The 18,636-nt window shown below is 35.4% G+C and overlaps 3 protein-coding genes and 1 pseudogene across 9 annotated transcripts in view; 1 reads left to right on the top strand and 3 right to left on the bottom strand.

Annotated features, from left to right (window-relative positions):
- The first annotated feature begins 47 nt into the window (after nt 1–47).
- Nucleotides 48–3,305, top strand: LOC107006599 (annotated as a pseudogene).
- Nucleotides 3,306–3,455: 150 nt separating this feature from the next.
- On the bottom strand, nt 3,456–10,028 carry LOC107005354. The gene is made up of 9 exons (XM_015203926.2): nt 9,729–10,028; nt 7,676–7,898; nt 7,521–7,573; nt 7,364–7,400; nt 6,330–6,401; nt 5,055–5,159; nt 4,423–4,579; nt 4,220–4,296; nt 3,456–3,763 (listed from the first exon to the last, which is right to left on the bottom strand). Exons 1-9 carry the CDS (start codon nt 9,842–9,844, stop codon nt 3,698–3,700), a joined length of 906 nt encoding a protein of 301 aa, XP_015059412.1. The 5' UTR covers nt 9,845–10,028; the 3' UTR covers nt 3,456–3,697.
- Nucleotides 10,029–10,982: 954 nt separating this feature from the next.
- LOC107007093 (serine--glyoxylate aminotransferase) lies at nt 10,983–15,446 on the bottom strand. 5 transcript variants are annotated; one of them, XM_015205558.2, is made up of 7 exons: nt 15,296–15,335; nt 14,738–14,771; nt 13,771–14,005; nt 12,882–13,166; nt 12,398–12,764; nt 12,088–12,298; nt 10,983–11,279 (listed from the first exon to the last, which is right to left on the bottom strand). In XM_015205558.2, the coding sequence occupies exons 3-7, from the start codon at nt 13,973–13,975 to the stop codon at nt 11,142–11,144; spliced, it is 1,206 nt and encodes a 401-aa protein (XP_015061044.1). In that variant the 5' UTR covers nt 13,976–14,005; nt 14,738–14,771; nt 15,296–15,335; the 3' UTR covers nt 10,983–11,141. The 5 variants fall into 5 exon arrangements, with proteins under 5 accessions (XP_015061044.1, XP_015061042.1, XP_015061046.1 ...); XM_015205556.2 differs by lacking the exon at nt 14,738–14,771 and having other exon boundaries at nt 15,296–15,446; XM_015205560.1 differs by lacking the exons at nt 14,738–14,771; nt 15,296–15,335 and adding an exon at nt 15,179–15,240.
- A 1,846-nt stretch (nt 15,447–17,292) lies between these two features.
- LOC107005169 overlaps nt 17,293–18,636 on the bottom strand; it is a 6,771-nt gene continuing 5,427 nt past the window's right edge. For all 3 annotated transcript variants that reach the window (XM_015203691.2, XM_015203690.2, XM_027913564.1), the window contains exon 6: nt 17,293–17,722. In XM_015203691.2, coding sequence (XP_015059177.1) covers nt 17,624–17,722 — 99 coding nt within the window. In that variant the 3' untranslated portion in view covers nt 17,293–17,623. The remainder of the gene's footprint in view (nt 17,723–18,636) is intronic.

Here is an 18,636-nt window from a genome sequence, read left to right as displayed (position 1 = left end):
AATGATAAGAATTTCTTTAATAAAAAAAGTACAAAGACATGGTGTGAATGATAGAGAGCTACTAAATTTGCTAACATTTGGAGAAACACATTTCCCTTTTAGTTCATTTGAAATTTCCATGGAAAAATACAACATATTAACATTCCTTGTTAGTTCCTTTGAAAAGGAATATCTTTGTCCATTTTATTTTTCGCAAAACTCTTTAGTTTCAACTTTTCACGTAACATATTTAAGACCATATGTTAAGTTTGGAGAGGTATATCCAATAAAGTTGCTGATTGCATTAATGATGATATTAAAGTGGCAAATACTATATTGGTAATGAACAATGAAGTCTGCCTATATATATATCTATGTAGCCTTTTCTTGATTTTCACTGCCAATTTACTCTAAAACTCTTTGATGCTAAACATGGGGTCTAGCCAATTCTCATTTCTGTTCTTTCTCTGTTTCTGTCAGCTTTCTTTTTGTTCATCCATACCTCATATATGCCGCAAAGACCAAAGCTCCGCTCTTCTAGAATTCAAGAGAACACTTATCGTAGATACCTCATTAGTTACGTGTAGTTCCTACTCTTATACGAGTTCATGGAATATGAGCAGAGATTGTTGTTCATGGGATGGAGTCGTATGCAATGAGACGACTGGTCATGTCATTGAACTTAATCTTAGTTGCAGTGGTCTTGTAGGAAAGATTGATTCCAATAGCAGCCTCTTCCGACTCTCTTATCTGCAAAGGCTCGACCTTTCTTCTAATAACTTCTCTAATACTAACATCTCGCCTGAATTTGGCAGGTTCTCGAGCTTGAGGCATCTTGATCTTTCTGACTCCTATTTCTCAGGTCGAATTCCTTCTGAAATCTCTCACCTTTCCAAGTTACAATCTCTTTATTTCTCAGGAGAAATGCTTCAATTTGGACCTCACGATTTTGAAATGCTCCTTCAGAATTTGACTCAATTAAGAGAGCTTCATCTTACTTCCATAAACATCTCTTCCACTATTCCTCCGAATTTTTCTTCTCATTTAACAACTCTGAGCCTTGGATCTACAGGATTGTATGGGATAATACCTGAGAGTATTTTTCACCTTCCCAGACTGGAAACACTTGTCTTACAAAATAATGATAAGCTCAGTGGTTATTTTCCAAAGACGAAATGGAACAGCAGTGCATCTCTCGTAGAGTTAGATCTCAGTGGCGTGAATTTTTCTTGTAATTTGCCTGAGTCTATCGGTTATCTGACCTCACTGCATTCTTTGTCTCTTAAAAAATGCAACCTTCGAGGGCCTATTCCTGAATCTCTATCGAATCTCACACACATATTGGATATGGACCTTTCAGATAACTCCCTAAATGGAACCATACCATCAGGGATGTTCTCTCTTCCGTCACTCAATCGTTTAGTCTTGAGTAATAACCACGTTTCTGGTATGTTTGAGGATTTCAAGTCCAATTCACTAACCTGGATTGATTTAAGCAATAATCAGCTGCAAGGCCATCTTCCCAATTCAATTCAAAACCTTGTGAACCTAACAGGCCTTATTCTTTCTCTCAATAATTTTAGTGGCCATGTGGATGTCAGCTTCTTTGCTGACCTCAAGCAACTTTGTTATCTTGATCTTTCATATAATCGTATTGCATTTACCAATGAGAACAAACATAATGTTACTTTGCCAGGATCTCTTATGAGCTTACGGTTGGCTGCATGTGAAGTGAAAGAATTGGAGTTTCTAAGATCCGCAAAGCTTCTTTGGCATTTGGATCTTTCAAATAATAAGATTGAAGGAAAAATCCCATGGTCTAACTGGATGTATTCATTGAAACATCTTAATTTATCCCACAACATGCTGGAAAGTGTTGAGTCAATTCCTCTTCAATCTGCAAATGTCATTGATTTGCGGTCCAATTTTCTTCAAGGTTCACTACCTATTCCACCAATGTCCACAAGATTCTTCTTAATATCCCATAATAATCTCAGTGGGGAGATCCCTTCGTCTATTTGCAATTCGACGTCACTGGTAATGCTAGATTTGGCAGGAAACAACTTGAAGGGAGCAATTCCGGTATGTTTGGGTAATATCAGTGCCCTCCAAGTTCTGGATATGCACCAGAACAGTCTTTCAGGGACTCTTCCAACGACTTTTAGAACTGGAAGTGCACTCAAAAGCTTCAACTTTCATGGGAATAAGCTGGAGGGAAAAATCCCATAATCCTTGATCAACTGCAAACAACTCGAAGTTGTTGATTTAGGAGACAATCATCTCAACGACACATTCCCCGTGTGGTTGGGAGCTCTGCCAAAGCTGAAAGTCCTAAGCTTGAGATCCAATAAACTTCATGGAGCCATCAGAACTCTAACAACTGAAAACATGTTCCCTCAGCTTCAAATATTAGATCTCTCCTCCAATGCATTCACAAAAAACATACCACCGGGTTTGTTTCAACATTTGAAAGCCATGAGGACAGTTCATCAAACGCTGAACACACCAAGTGATGAAGGAAGTCGATATTACCAAGATACGGTAGCTTTCGTGACAAAGGGATTAAAATTTGAAGTTGTGAGAATCTTGTTTTTGTACGCCAATGTTGATCTTTCAAACAACAAATTTGAAGGAAATATTCCAAGTATTATGGGAGATCTCATTGCACTTCGTGTGCTGAATATATCTCATAATCGATTACAAGGTCATATACCTCCGTCACTTGGAAGTTTATCCTTGGTTGAATCATTGGACCTGTGAAGTAACCATCTTGTAGGAGAGATACCAGCACGGTTTGCTTCTCTTACATCTCTTGAAGTCTTAAATCTCTCCTACAATCATCTCGAAGGGTGCATTCCTCAAGGAAATCAATTTCATACCTTTGAGAACAATTCATATGAAGGCAATGATGGATTACGTGGATTTCCCTTTACAAGAAGTTGTGGCGATGATCGTGTATCAGGGACAAATCATGCCGTATCTGGACAGCTAGACGATGAAGAGAGCAATTCTGAATTCCTGTGTCATTTTTGGAAAGCTGCTCTTATGGGCTATGGAAGTGGGCTATGTATTGGATTATCCATAATATATTTCATGATTTCAACTGGAAACCTGAAATGGCTTGTAAGAATCATTGAAGAGCTGGAGCACAAAATTATGATGGCAAGGAGAAAGCAAAGGCCATTTGTTTTTCTTCTTCTTTTGGTATAACATTGTGATGTCCATAATATATTTCATGCTTTCGAGTAGAAAATCCAATTGGTTTTCTAGGATCGCTGAAGAACTCGAATACAGAATCCTTATGAGAAGGCAAAAGAAGAAGCAAGGCCATCACAGAAGATGAAATAATTGAATTAGAGTTGTGTTAGAATCTCTCATAGACTCATAGCCACATTTTAACTTTCTCAACATTGTAACAAACTAAATAACAAAATCCCTTTTGATAAGAAAAACACAAACAATCTCTCAGCTTAATATTCATGTCAAAATGTCTCATGTATATAGTCTGAATTCTCCAAAATACACTAAATATGTAACCGGATATGCTCGTATAGGATACTCAAATAAACGTGTATCCAATATTATACTCTCTGTAACTAACTAGTTGTCTGTCTACCCAATAATATATACATCAACCAACAAGGTATTGGCTTCAAACCATGTAAATGTACAAACTAACACATCCTCTTTAATCTGGAAGTGAAGTGGCTAAGGGAAATTATAAATCCAAGGACATCAGTATCCTCTGTTCTTTCGATAGAGACGATGAGTCGGCTTCCACGATCTGCATGGAGTGATAAGAGTAAGTCAAAAGACGCGACACACCTTTTGTTATAATCAAGAATTGATTGTCAACCAAACTAAGATAAGTTGAAGTAAGAAATTTCAAAAGGTCACGTGTAAAGAAATGTTACACCGTCAATTCAATTCAACAGGATATTCTAAGTTATTACTCTATTTTCCAGGTTATCATATCAGATTTGATGAAAGACGTTTCATAAAGAGCTACCTTGTTTTGAAGGTCAATTTAGCCACTGACTCCAACTCTTGGGATGATTATGAGAGATGCAATGCAAACATTAAGACGTCCAAAACAAAAAAACACAATAATGAAAACAAGCATTCACTTGTCAAAAAAAGAGAAAGAAGAGCTGATGAAGGACGATCATACACATAAACAGATCTCACTAAGCAATAGCGATAAGATCTTCCGGTTATGGAAAAACAGATTGAAGCTAACCTTAAAGCCGGTTTTTTTGTATAATTCCTGGCCAGGTATGTTATCTGCATTTACATGAACAAATAGTTGCTTGAAACCTGCTTGGACATGCGAAAAATAGATTAGACATAGCTCAGCGAAAATTGATTAAAAGGGATGGCAATTCTGAACTGGTAGATCATAATGAAGAGCACATTAAAAAGTCTAAAGCTGAAACAAGATACCTTCTAATGCGGCCATATCAGCAGCCAAATGTATTATATTTGAAGCAATACCCTGACGTCGAGCAAACTTTGCAACACTAACATTTGCAATGTATGCATATTTATGTGAATCAAAGGGTTCTTGATGTGCCAAGACAACTGATAACCTTTTGATTTCCTGGAGACAATGAGAGGAAAAGGAATTCAGCGGGTTAAGCAAAATCTGGTACACATATTTACCCACCTCAACAGAAGGAATAAAAAGTACAGTATAAGCTTTCTTCTTCCTTTTTCTCCTGTTGCAGAATTGAGACCTTACCCCTACCTTGGGAGTCAAAGAGGTTGTTTTCAATAAGCCCTCGACTCAAGGAAAAGCATATCAAAGCAGATCGAAAACGAAATAACATAAGTGAATAAATCATGGCAATAGAATTAGAAAGTATGACAAAGCATTCTAAAACAGAATAGATAACTACAACAAAAATAAATGCAAAGATGTAGGCATCCCCATTATTTTAGACATAGCAACATATGCAAAGTTGCAATAAAATCAAATTCTACTAGTCCAGGCCAACAGTTAAGCCCAATCACAGCATAAAAGAAGATGCATTTAGAAATCTAACATTTATCTAAAAGTTTGCTTAAGTTGGTACCCCTGGATATCTCTCCCTTTGTACAAATTTCCGGATGGACAGGTCCAACGTTCCCACTACACTGTTAAGTACTGTTCTTCTAACATTCTTCTCTTCCTTTTTGACCTGAAACAAATTGAAGGCTGAGGAATATCCAATATAAATATCAAACTTGAAAGAATAAATATCACACAACAATCATCTTACTTGCATGAAGGAAAACATCAAATTCTAAAAGAATGAATATCACATAACAATCATTTTAAGTACATAGCAGAAGCTCTTGAGCATGTTTGAAACTCAAATAGACATCAAATTTTGCAGAAAGTAGAACTTGTTAAGAGGATAACAGCACTTGAAGAAGCATCAAGCCACTGGCACAAAGTGGTGAAGTTTAATTGCTCATGCCTCACGGGAATACATATCTTCTCATCAAAATTCAAAATGCACAGATACAGTTGAGCTTTTTATCTGATAGGTAGTCTAGCTGGTTCATGCTTTAAACAGAAAATTTTATTTTGCAGTTCACGTGTTACTTCCTAGCCGGAATTCATCGATAACATCCAGCACAATCTATATGCATTCATTCTCACATTGGATGAAGGAATTGCTCAAAGGAGCAGATCCATTACCTCCTGTGTTTCCTATCTGCTGGAATCATCAAGACCTAAGTGCTTTTACAGTTCTTAAATCAGAAAATAGGTGTTTGATTCATAAGCAGTTAACTCATGTCTGAAAAGGAAATTAGTGAACACTAACCCAAGTAGCCTGAAAAATGTTTCTTTAGCTCCAAATAATGTAATATAAGGCACTTAAGTATTCAACAGCTTAGTATGACATGAAGAGGCCTAGCAAAGACAAAGATCCAGGAAAGTTTTTAGCATGATTTGTCAGTCTTTATGCATTATGAAGCAGCCCCCGCTGTATGAGGTTCTTAGATTCCTTCAGCTTATGAACCAACACCAAGTCACCAACTCTTTTGAAGCTATTTGCACATAATAGATAAGAACTGTTACTAGCACTGGCTATAGAGAAATTAGAGATGAGTCCCAATCATTTTTTAAAAATCTTTATCATTACTTTTTACCACTAAAAATAGAATCTTAGATACTAATAAATTGGCACAGGCGAAATCAGATTAGATGCAAAGCACTATATTTGAAATCAATGGTAAAATGAAAGCAATTCTGGAAGTTAGAGGGCCATCTAAATCCAACTATGATTAATCAGCTGCAACTTGTGCATACACAACACTAAGGAAGACCAGGAAACTTGTCTAGAAGCCACTAAACGTACCGCAACAAAACAAAAGCACTTCAAGCAATTTCCATCCTGACCAGAACATCTTCTCTTTAAAGCATAAAACTCCTGCCCACAAATAGTGAAACGAAAAGAAAAGGAAATAAAAATGAGGGTTTAACCAATACGAGCGGTAGAAACTAGAGCAACATATGATGATCAATATTTATAAACGGAAGAAGAACACTGTCACAAAGGTGTAGTTGCTAGTATCAAATATATGTCATTTGCCAAATTTGAACATGTCTAATTAAATGCAAGCTCATCAACCACGTGAAACACCTTCTCCCAAAATTAAAACTACAACTGCTGTTTTAATAACAATCCTAGAAAAATACAATATCATTTATGAGCATTGAGCTTCGATGTTAAATGAGACCTATACTCCCAAATGCTAAATATACACTATTAAAAGTAGGCACGGATCTGTTCTTGCTCTTCTGTCAAGTGTTAATACTAAAAGTACAGAACTCACAAAATCAATGCTGGAAACATGAATATGCAAGCTCATAATTTTACATGTTAATTTTTCCTAAAGCTTTAACAGAAACAAGCTTCTTCCAGCAGAGAATAGAACTTCCATTTGTCTTCTACTCCATGTGTTGAGCGCTTTTTGCCTTGCTTAATGTGCACTTTGCCATTAAGTGCGCATTTTATTTACGTTTCACGCTTAAAGCCCCAATAGACCTTAAGAGTTTTTGTGCACTTGTTGCTTTTGATAACATTGTATAAACCTCAAGCTGGCATGAGCAGAGTAAGTTTGGAGCTCTCACCCTATATGTCTTTCACTGATAAACATGTGAGGGCTCACTGAACTAATTACTAACTGGCCAACCTAAAGATATAGATTAAAGTTATGATAGGACAGACCACTGTGGGAAAGCCATGAGACGGGGAAATATTTTAAAACAACTTTATGTGATTCTACTGAGTTGTAGGGAAAAGGGGAAATATATTAGATGGTAAGATCTCAACTTCAACAAATAATATTTTAACTACTAACAAACAAATTTTTTTTTACTGCAACTCACCTGTTCGGCATACTTTCTTTTATATGCATCAACGTGCCTAAAATTAGCAAAAGTACAGTTAATATTTACCATATAACAACTCAGACTTACATAGAGAAAATAATATTTAAACTAGTCCTAATTATAAGAGGGATAGGTGATACGTGCGAGCTCTAACCTCATATAGGAGACAGATTCCCAATGAGCTTCTGCTCGGAGCCAGGCTGCTGTCTGTCATTGACAGCAAGACAGAGGAACAAGAAAATCTGAGATACATTTAGAAAGAGTAACAAAGGATAGCCATAAAATTATTCTTCAAAAGCAGCAACAAACCCAATATTCTTCATCCAGCACAGCCTCACGAGCAATGAAACGACCAAAGTTTCGCCTTTGCAATCCAGAATACCCATCATCAGTTTGCTGAAGCCGGTTAAAAGCTAGCTCAGGTAACTTTGCATTGTCCTGCTTTGATAGGGGCGAGTGCCTGATACTTTGGTCATTATTGCAATGTACTTCAATATTTTTCCATCTATCATATGAAACGGGAAAAGCCTCCCTGGGAGCAGATTGGATACCATCAGAGAGAAGAGATGCAGAAGTTAGATGGTATTTGAGATGCCAAAAAGAAATATAACTCAATAATCTTTTGTCTTTCATAGGGTGAAAAAGAAGATATATTCAGAATTTAAGCTTCTTTCTGGCATCTTCTTGTCGATTACACTATCCCCACGAACAAATTTAGAGTTCTTTACATTCACTATGCAATTGTTTAATAATGCATTGAACTAGCATCAAGCATTTACACAAATGGACCAGTGCCGAACCTTAATTATATGGAACACAAAAGAAAAGAACTTTACTACAATTCTGGTTGTTATCTGGTTACCCCCCCCCCCCCAAAAAAAAAAAAAAAAAAACTTTATTAACTAGCAGTCCTTTAAAAAGTACCAATGTTAAGAAAACCATTAGCTTCATATATACCCCACAAATTTAATTTGGTTATCAAGTTTATTCCAAACTAGCTTGGGTACTCTATATAAATCCTCTACGAATATTCAGCCCCACTGGACTCATTTCATACAGAATCACAAATAAAAGAACCAACTTCATTTACATGCAACCCTTTGAAGGAATACCAAGTTCGAGAAAGCCATTAGCTTCACATATATCCACCAACTCAATTTTATTATTGAGTAAATCCCTAACTAGTTAAGGTCAGCTATATAATTCTTCTATATCTATTCCACGTTCCTACTCCACCTGATTTATTTCATTCAGAATCACAAATAAAATTGCATGCAAAACTTTCAAAGAATACTAAGTTTGAGAACACCATTACCTTCATATATATCCCACCAATTCAATTATTGTTTTAAATAAATCCTAAACTAGTTTTGGTCATCTATATAAATCTTCTATTTTCTATTCCACATCTCCACTCCACTTCACCAACTTCCTCCTGAAACACAGATAAAAAAACACCTTTATGCAACCCCAAAAAGGAATACGAAGACTAGATTTGAAAACACCACTAGCTTCATCTATATACACAACAATCCTATTATGGTATTACGTAAATCCTAGTTTTTGTCAGCTATCAACGGGAGCCTTGGAGCAACAGTAAAGTATGAAGTTGTCTCTATGTAACCTATACTTCATATGTTCAAGGTAGGTTGCCTACATCACACCCTTAGGATGCAGCCCTTCTCTGGACCTATGTGAATGCAGGATGGTTAGTGCACCCGGGTTGTCCTTTAGTTGGGGTAAGCTACATAAATCTTCTATATCTATTCCACATCGCCACTCCACTTCACCAACTTTCCAAAATCACAAATAAAAGAACCACCTTTATGCAACCCCTCAAAGAAATACCAAGATTAGATTTGAGAACATCACTAGCTTCATATATATACACACCACTCCTATTTGGGTATTACGTAAGTCCCAAGCTAGTTTGGATCAGCTATGAAACGGAGCATTGGAGCAACAATAAAGTACAAAGTTGTCTCTGCGACCTATAGGTCACGCATTGGAGCAGTGCAATCAGACACATCACATCCCTTATGGGGCTTTCTCTAGACCTGCGTGAACGTGGGATGTTTAGTGCACTGGGCCATCTATTCCACTCAATTGGACCAATTTCAGGATCACAAATAACAGGAACCAAAAAAAACCCATCAAGCTCATATACATCCATCACTTTGATTTGGGTATTAAGTAAATCACAAACTAATTGGGGTCAGCCATGTAAATCTTTCATACTCATTTCATTCAAAATCACAACCAACTTCATTCAAGTAAATCACAAATTAATCAAGGTGGGGTCAAACAAATCCTCTATATCTAATCTATTAGGAACAACTTCCAAACAAAACATCATATTTACCTGCTAAAAATGTCGACAACAACAAGGGGTTCATATTTCCCTTGTTTAGAAAATACCAAAGTGAATTGAGGTTGTTGAATCTTGAACTGAGGCAACAATACACTTCTTAGCTCCATTTTTCCTTCTTCTCCCTTTTCTTGTTAATAATCACATGAGAAAAATTCAATCTTTTTGTTCTGTAAGAGCCTGAAATGCGGAAAATCAAGAATTGAAATGGTCAACAATATCCAATTTTATCCACTTCCCTAATTTAGTAGGGTCCCACAAAAATGACATTTTAATCCAACGAATACTCTTTTCTTAAAAAATTAAAATTGATAATCTGTGTAGATACTCCAACTAATTACACTCTTTTGGATTTAAATTTTGAAAGTATTTCTATGCGTTTGCATTTATCTATTAAATAGTTAAGCTTATTTGAAAAAAAAGTGTATCATTAAAGAATATGACATATTTTATATGATTAATTTAATGAGAGAAGAAAGTAAAAAATTGAGATAAAAATGTTTAATTGAAATATTTTATTAGAAGTTGAGATGGTTAATTAGAATAAGACTTATTTCGTGTGTCTAACTTAGATAATTTGATAAGTTCAAGTGTTTGGCTATGTATTGAGAAAAAATAAAATTAGACCTTATTTAAGTCAATGTGGAGCGGTAAGATCGATGAATTCTCCTAGCCTTGATTAAAATTTTCGTGTTTGAATGTTGAGATAATAAAACTTAGAAAAAGAGTATTTCCTTAAATGAAATATACGAGACGTGAATTTGAATTAATCGAGCTAATAATAAATTGTATTTGACAGAAATAAAAATAGTAAAAATTGAACTTACGGGAAAGTGAATAGGAGAAAAAAAGATTTAGAAAGTTTTTAATATAGGCATCATTAAATTACAAAAAAAAAAGTATACATGTAAACATATATTCATATAAATCAAAATTTGCTTTTTATAAATATGATATTAAATCTTAATTAATGTTAAAAGGTTAACTAAATCTGTCCAAGATTAGCTTGGTCTTTCATTTTTAAATTTCATTTTCATTTCATATCATAACCAAAACATAAAAAGGCAAAAAGAGTTATCAGAAATAAAGCATTGCATCGAACTTTTCTTTGATGTCAATGTAATAGTTATTAACCAAAACTTAAAAGGCAAAAGACATAGTTACAAACAAAGGATTGGGTTAAACTCTTTTTTGATGTCAACGTAAATCGTCATAATTATGACTAGTCATCGACTTTCGAAAAAAAACTTAGAAGAAAGAACACACATATAGTTATCATGAGAAGAAGGAAATTTTGCAATTTTACAAAAGTATTCTCAACCAGTATTTGAACATTGAAACATAAGTTACATGAAGAGAATAATTTACATGCATTGGTTTTGTATACTTTCAATAATAATAATTGAATTAAATTCTTGATGGAATAAGTGGAGTTGAATTTTGCAGAAAAGCACTAGCAGCTGCAACTCCACTACCAAACTTCACTGGATAACCAATATCCTTAAGTACCATTTCAACTCCAGCAAGACATCCCAATAGTTGCAACTACAAAAGAATACATTATTATGTAATAATAATAAAAAGAGACGGTTGATGTATCAGACTCGACCCTATCTTTCATAGCAATCTATGTCGAAAATAGTAACATAAAAGGATTAGTCATCCGGTTCATTTATGACGGTGTTTGACTAGACATATACGAGTTTCATTTGTTAGTTTTACTTGTGTAAGGGGGTGGAGGTAGAAGCTTAGATAAGGGTTCGGTCGGATTAAGTAGCTTTTCATGAAAAAATGCATTTGTATAGAAGACATTCATTAAATATGTACTAAGTTAGATTTAGAACTAAGTAATTAGTACTTATTGAAATCATGGCTCCGCCTCTGAGGTGTGATGGAGGAAGAGTAGTTGAAAACATAGGTTGATGCAGAGTATTGATGTTCAATTCATCTGAACCTACTACTTTTGTCATGGAGCAGAAATTTATGTAGATATGAACCCATAGCACATGAATTGACTACTGATGATGATGTTATGCTTTTAGTTTAGTTAGTATATAGTTGAAACCTATGTTACTTAGACTCTCTAAAAATGTTGCCACACCCGCGTCAGACCCTATGAATCGTACTACTTTTAGAGGATCCGACACCCATCTAGTGTCATTTTTAAGAGTCCGAGCAGCATAGGTTGAAACAGACCTTAATTTGGATGATGATGAGTATCTGGTGCCAATAGACTAACAAACCAAAAGCTTATGCATAGTATCAGTCACATGCTTGAGGAATGAGATCGTTTAATCTTCACAAAATGCGCGATCAAAATAAGGCATGTTATCTGCAGTAAAGAGTAATTTACCTCATTCAAATTTCCAAGATGTCCTATTCTGAAAACTTTTCCTGCAACTTTGTTTAGGCCGAGACCTAAGCTTAAGTTGTATCGCTTCCATGCCCTTTTCACGATTTCAGAACTTTCAATGTGTGGAGGAACAACAACGGCTGTGACTGTATCACTGAACCATTCCTCCTTCTGAGTGCAGTTCTTCAAGCCCCATGCCTCCACAGCAAGTCTGCATTACAAAATTCATATCATTTCTCCGTTTCAAAAACGAATCTCCAATTATGTATGCTATGAAGTTGACTGTTACTAACAGAGGTTTTACTTTTACCTTGTTGCTTTGCCAAGGCGAGCGTGTCTTGCAATCACATTATCAAGGCCTTCCTCGAAAAGAAGGTCGAGAGCTGCTCTTAGACCATACAAAAGTTGGATGGAAGGAGTATACGGCCAATAAGTTCCCAGCTTGTAGAACTTAAGGTAATCACTCCAGTCAAAGAAAACTCTCACTGATTTTGCAGTTTTGCTGGCCTCAAGAGCCTTGGGGCTAGCACAGACTATCCCGAGCCCCGTGGGAAGGGAAAGTGCTTTTTGGGAACCAGTAAGTGCCACATCTACACCCCATTCGTCCATACGGAAATCAAGTGCACAAATTGAGGACACTCCATCAACAAGGAAGAGGGCAGGATGCTGGTAGTGATCTGTCAGGCATCGATAGAAACAAGCACGAAACTTCAGAGATCGTGAATTTCATACATACTTTTCCTTATCTGATATCAGTTTTTCGAAGAAAAAAATCCTCAGTTTAGATACATTACCGAGTATTTTCCTTACAGTAGCCAAGTTGTTGGTAACTCCAGTGGCAGTCTCGTTATGCACAATGCAAACCGCCTTGATGGTATGAGACTTATCTTCTGCAATTTTCGAAGCCAAAACCTCAAGATTTGCACCTTGGCCCCAATCACTCTCAACAACATCAACGTCAAAGTTGAGGCGTTTCTGTTGATCAATCCAAAGCAGACTGAACTGACCGATGAGGAACGATACAGTTCTATCACCAGGAGACAATGTGTTCGTGAGTGCACTTTCCCATGCACCAGTTCCTGCCAGATAGAAACAATATGAAGTTTGGCCATCACAAGTTCGCCAGTTGAGCCACAAGAACTACTTAAAATTATACGTTCATCGATGTTGCTGCAGATATTACTGCAAAGCCATCACCTTTTGTTTATTGGTTATAACAGAAGATGGACAAGATCAATTTGAAAAGACTCATCGAAATACAACAACAGAACGACTATGCCTCAGTCACAAGCACGTTGAGGTCGCTCCATTCAAGCTCATCTCTACTCAATATGATATAACATTAGACATTCACTAAATTTTCTATTGACATATAAATATCTGACAGGACTAAGAGTCCTTAATAATATTGAACCTAAAGCACAAGTATTGACATAACTAACGCTTAATCTCAAACTGATTGGTATCGTCTATATAGATCTTTTTCTTCCATTATGTCCTATTTTACGGGCAAAAGATACATCCTAATGCTAAAATAAGATCTTATCACGTCATTTTTAACTCCAACATGGATAATCAAGACGACTAAACCTGGGCAACTAGTATTTCCCCTGTCTGGAAAATTGAAATGAGTAGCAAACTATACCAAACCAAATCGTTCAGATGCAAATAACAAGAAGATACCTGTAGTTGGGAACAGAAATGGAGTTCCACTAGTAGTCTTGAAAATCTTCTTCACATCCTCAAGCAAGGTCTTTGTGAGAGCTGGAACAGCTGGGGACCTGTAATCTTCGTTGTTTCGGTTCATAGCACGTAGAACTTGTTCCGGGATATTAACAGGTCCCGGAACAAACAAATGGTTCCTTCCAGGTCCATTAACATAGTCCATTTTCTCCCCCTTCACAAATTCGCCTTATTCCTTCAATATATCCACAAAAACAAAACTTCCAATTACAACACAATTTCTACAGAACAAAACAAAAAGCCAAATAGGAACAAGAAAAACAGATGCTTTACCACTTGTATAGCTAGAATAAACACTAAACAAATACATTTTTTTCTTACAACGGTGGTGTCTAAGTCAGCTTGTGGTCACTTCAACTATTCCATCAGTTCAAACTTTGAACTGAGGTTTTCTATAGTGTTTCACTCACTTCATTAACTGCTAGCCACACCCTACGATCAACGTTCTATTTTCCATTTCTCATTTAATTCCAACGAAGAAAAGACTCATTTTCTCCCACTGATTGACTCAGTTAAGCACTTTGCAATATCAGCCTAGATGCTAGGTAATTATAAGGTAAATGTCCAGTACAGCTAAAGTAAGACAAAATTAACATATTATATCCAGTCAAAAACAATTACATAAAACGAGATGGCACGAATTATACATCTAAATATATGTATAATACGAATTTAAACATACCCGATGATAAAAAAGTTTACGCTGTCAGTATACTCAACTCAACCGTATATACCATGTTATTACTCTATTTTTACGATATCAGACAATCATACTCAACTTCTTGTTATATTCGAACTTAATATTTACCCTTGTAAGTGCACATAACATAAACAACAATTACATACTCAAGAATAATCCCACAAGTGCTTTCAGGGGAGAGTGGTGTGTACGCAGTCTTACCCCTACCTTGTGAAGATAGAGAGATTGTCTCTCATAAAGCCTGAATTCAAGTAAAGCATAACAAAATCAACGAAAAGAAAACATAGTAGTGAAGCAGTCGTGTTGAACATAGAGAAGAAATCAATAGTGACAATAAATACTAAAATAACCAAAGCAAAGAAAAACAACAGGTAATAATAAAAAATGAGAGTAATAATAACAATACTGATGAGGAAAACTAAACAGCGCTTGACTACCTACTACCCTTCTGTCCTAATACTCGACCTCCATTTCTCCTATCTAGATCATTTCCTCGATAACCTGCAAACATACCTCTCCTCAATACTTCCTCAACCTACCTTTACCTCTCCTCATACTCATCATAACCAACCTCTAAGTGCACATAACATAAACTCGTAGACCGTACCCTCAATACAATTTCTCAACGAAAGATGCTCAACTGACTACCTTTCACTGGGCAACTCGTTGTAGGTAAACATTAACAATTATAACGGTCAGTGCATATAACATAAACTCATATATACACATGCATAAATATATATGAAGTAAGAAGAGAGCATGTACCTGAAATGCAGTAATAATAAGTAAAACAGGCTCAGAGAAGCAAAGCCAAATGGAAATATGAAAAGTCCAAAGCAACAAATACAAATTCTTATACCACTCAACTCTCTATGTGGGTCCCACTTTGGAGTTGACGTGGCAGATAAGTGACTTACGTGGATGCTAATCCTGTGGCTTAAAAAATAGTGAATTTTGATTCGTCCAATTTTATTTTTTTTAATTTTTTTTTGGTTTATTTACTCCTAAAAAACCATAATTTTTGTCTCAAAATATTTAAAGAAAAAGATAATTCTATTATTAGTAATAACTTATTACAAAGTTGGTTAGCGTCAAGAAAGAGTGACTTATACGTTAAAAATATTGTTTCTGATAGATTTTTGACTCAATTGAAATGTATAAAAAATAAGTATGAAGAAGAAAATTGAATTATACGTGAGACAATTGTTTACATATATATTATCTTTTTTGAGAGGTCGAATAATTTCTAAAAAAAAAATCAAAATAACAAAAAAAATATAGAAAGGAAGTAATTAATGGTTTAAGAATAATCCAAATGTGGACCTCTCCACAATTTGAGGGTATAGCAAAGCACCACACGTCTCCTCTCTTCCTCACTCATCTGATTTCGATATTTATATTAAATCAAATTATTAAACTTCAAATTTTTTATTTTATTTTTATTTAAATATAAATATTTATCAATTATTTTAAATAATAAAATTTAAAAATCATTTTTTTCCTTAAATTTTAAGGTTAAAAAATATCACGTAAATTAACACGAAAAATATAACATGTGAAAGAGCTTATCAAGATGACTAGAGAACACCTAGTGATAGAAAAATAAAAAGAAAAACCATATTGTTATTTTTTACTTCACAAGAGCATAATAGAGGACCACACAAACACTTAATTTAGTGTATGAGGTAGAGAAAGAATTTGTGAAAAGATAAGATGATAAAAAGGCCTATATGAACCACTCCCTCATTTGTGGAAAACAATAGCTATACCTAGCAATTTTCATATATTTTTGTTATCTTCTTACTTTCCTTTTCATTCATTTGTTTTTATTTCTATATTTTAGCCATTTGTTCCAATGTCTCATCCAAATTATGTCTTCATTTAAATTTAAAAAAAAAAAATTGGCCTTCACACCCTTTAAGTAAGTGGTCAAAATCAATCATGTTAAGTCGCGATAGCCAGTGTTAACTTGATGCATTTGTTGGTGACGATAGATTAGTTGAGACACATGCAAGCTGAATAGAACATAACCGTTTGTAAAATAGGGTATTAGACGCTTACCTTTGCTCCCCAAGAAATGTCTTAGTTTAACTAGTGAAATTAAGTAGAAGTTTTCCTAACTAAGTGCAACTTATAAATGCTATAGAAAGAAAGATGGGAGACTGACTCAATAAAGGTACCTAATAGAGATATTGCGGATTACGATACAATAACTATGTCTCAGGTCCAAATAAGTTAAAATCGTTTATATGAATCATGACTTCATCTTTGCTTTAATTTCCTTATAACTTTTACCTCTTTCTGGCAAGGGATATGAGAAAATGACAGTCCAAATAAAGGAAAAGCTTCCAAAAACTGCATTCCAAAAATACTCAGTTACAACATCTATACAAACCAGATCAAAATTTTCTTCGGGCAAAGGCCCTCAGGTGCGCGTAAAGTCTTATTGTCTTGACATGAACAAAAGGAAAGTCACTTTTGCCTTCGCCTTTTGCGCTGTTGTTATCAGAAGGTGACATAATAAGGGAAAGTAAACAGGTTACAAGACAGCAAAAGGGAAAGAAGAGAAGAAATTAGGCACGAGTACTTGAAGATAATAACATACCCAATGAAATCCCACAAGTAGGATCTATGGAGGGTAGGGTGTACACAGAACTTACAACTACCTCGTAGATGTAGAGAGGTTGTTTCCGAGGACCCTTGGCTCAAGTGTAGCAAATCAAAGTAGTTTATGAAAAGGGAAAACAACAGTGAAGAAAACATGACAACTAATAAGGAAAGCAATATATAGAAAACACAAGTAGATGAAGATATCACCCTCAAAGCTCTTTGCATAAGTGACTTCAATCCCCTTTACATCCTTTCTAAAGAAGTAACTTCAGGTAAATCAACAGCAGCCAGTTTAATATAACACGTTTCCAGGCAATATACAAGACTCAGAGGGGTGAAATCTTCCAGAGGAGTACTACAATGTTATAAGAAAGAAAAAGACAGCACGACAATCCACTACTAAAACGGACAACACACTGCATAATTTCTGACTTCAGCAGAGCATACTTTGGTAACATATTTCACCAAATTGTCCCAGCTTGATTATTCATCGGAAGTAATCATTGGAACAATAGAATTATCAACCAATGAGAGCCACTCCGGATCTGTCCACGGCCTGAAGGCTCCTTTTTGTGTGAGATTCTAGCAACCACAAAAGAACAAGCATGGAGTTTATGTTGTAAAACTAAATGTGTGAAGTACTAAAAATGTGATGAACATAACATAGTAAGAAGCAGAGATATTGTCTCAAATATGGGATTATTGTAATTGCTGTTTAAATAAAAAGTACGGAATTTATGTCTCATCAATCCATCAGAACGACATTCCTAAGACTAGACGAATGAGATCAATGCTCAAGTCACTCTTATAATAGTCCACCCAACCAGCATGCGAATATGAAAGTTAAGTTATTTTAAAATCATGAATTGGATTCTAATGGAAACCAAAAAGAAGAAAAGGTTTAACTCAATTGGATCAAGTCACCAATTATCAGAACATTATTATTCTGCGAGTCACGTGAAAGTTCGAATGTAGGTAAATCAAAAGTCAGACAAGATGCCAAAAGCAATGATGATTTGTCTTATATCAGCATACTTACTACAACAACAATAACAAATCTAGTTTAATCCCACAAGTGGAGTCTGGAGAGGTAACCAGAAAAACAAAAAAAATGTGGGCAATTAAGCTTAGAGTAAGGCGCTCACAAAATCAAATGAGAGACAACTCACGATGGAAATCTAACTAAGCAAAATTACTAATTAATGAGGTCAGATGAATATACCATGTTACTTACTATTAATAAAAGGATTATGTTGTTAATTGCTTTCTCCAGAAATCTAACTGGACTAGCAGTTATACAATTGTGAACTGCGTTAAGCTGTGTATTTAAAATGGATGTCTATAAAACAATTTCTTTTTATATTGATCAATTATTCCGGAAGTCATTGTAACTGTATTCCCAAAGTCACTGAGCGAGAAAGCTCCAGATGCTTTTGGATGGGCGACCTTCTAGGACCTTCCCATGCAGGTTCCCACTACCACACGCAAGGGGGGGG

This window comes from Solanum pennellii, chromosome 12 (assembly GCF_001406875.1).
Source record: "Solanum pennellii chromosome 12, SPENNV200".
In the NCBI taxonomy this organism is placed as follows: domain Eukaryota; kingdom Viridiplantae; phylum Streptophyta; class Magnoliopsida; order Solanales; family Solanaceae; genus Solanum; species Solanum pennellii.
The sequence above is the reverse complement of the archived record's forward strand: the minus strand, read 5'-3'. Positions and strand labels throughout refer to the sequence as shown.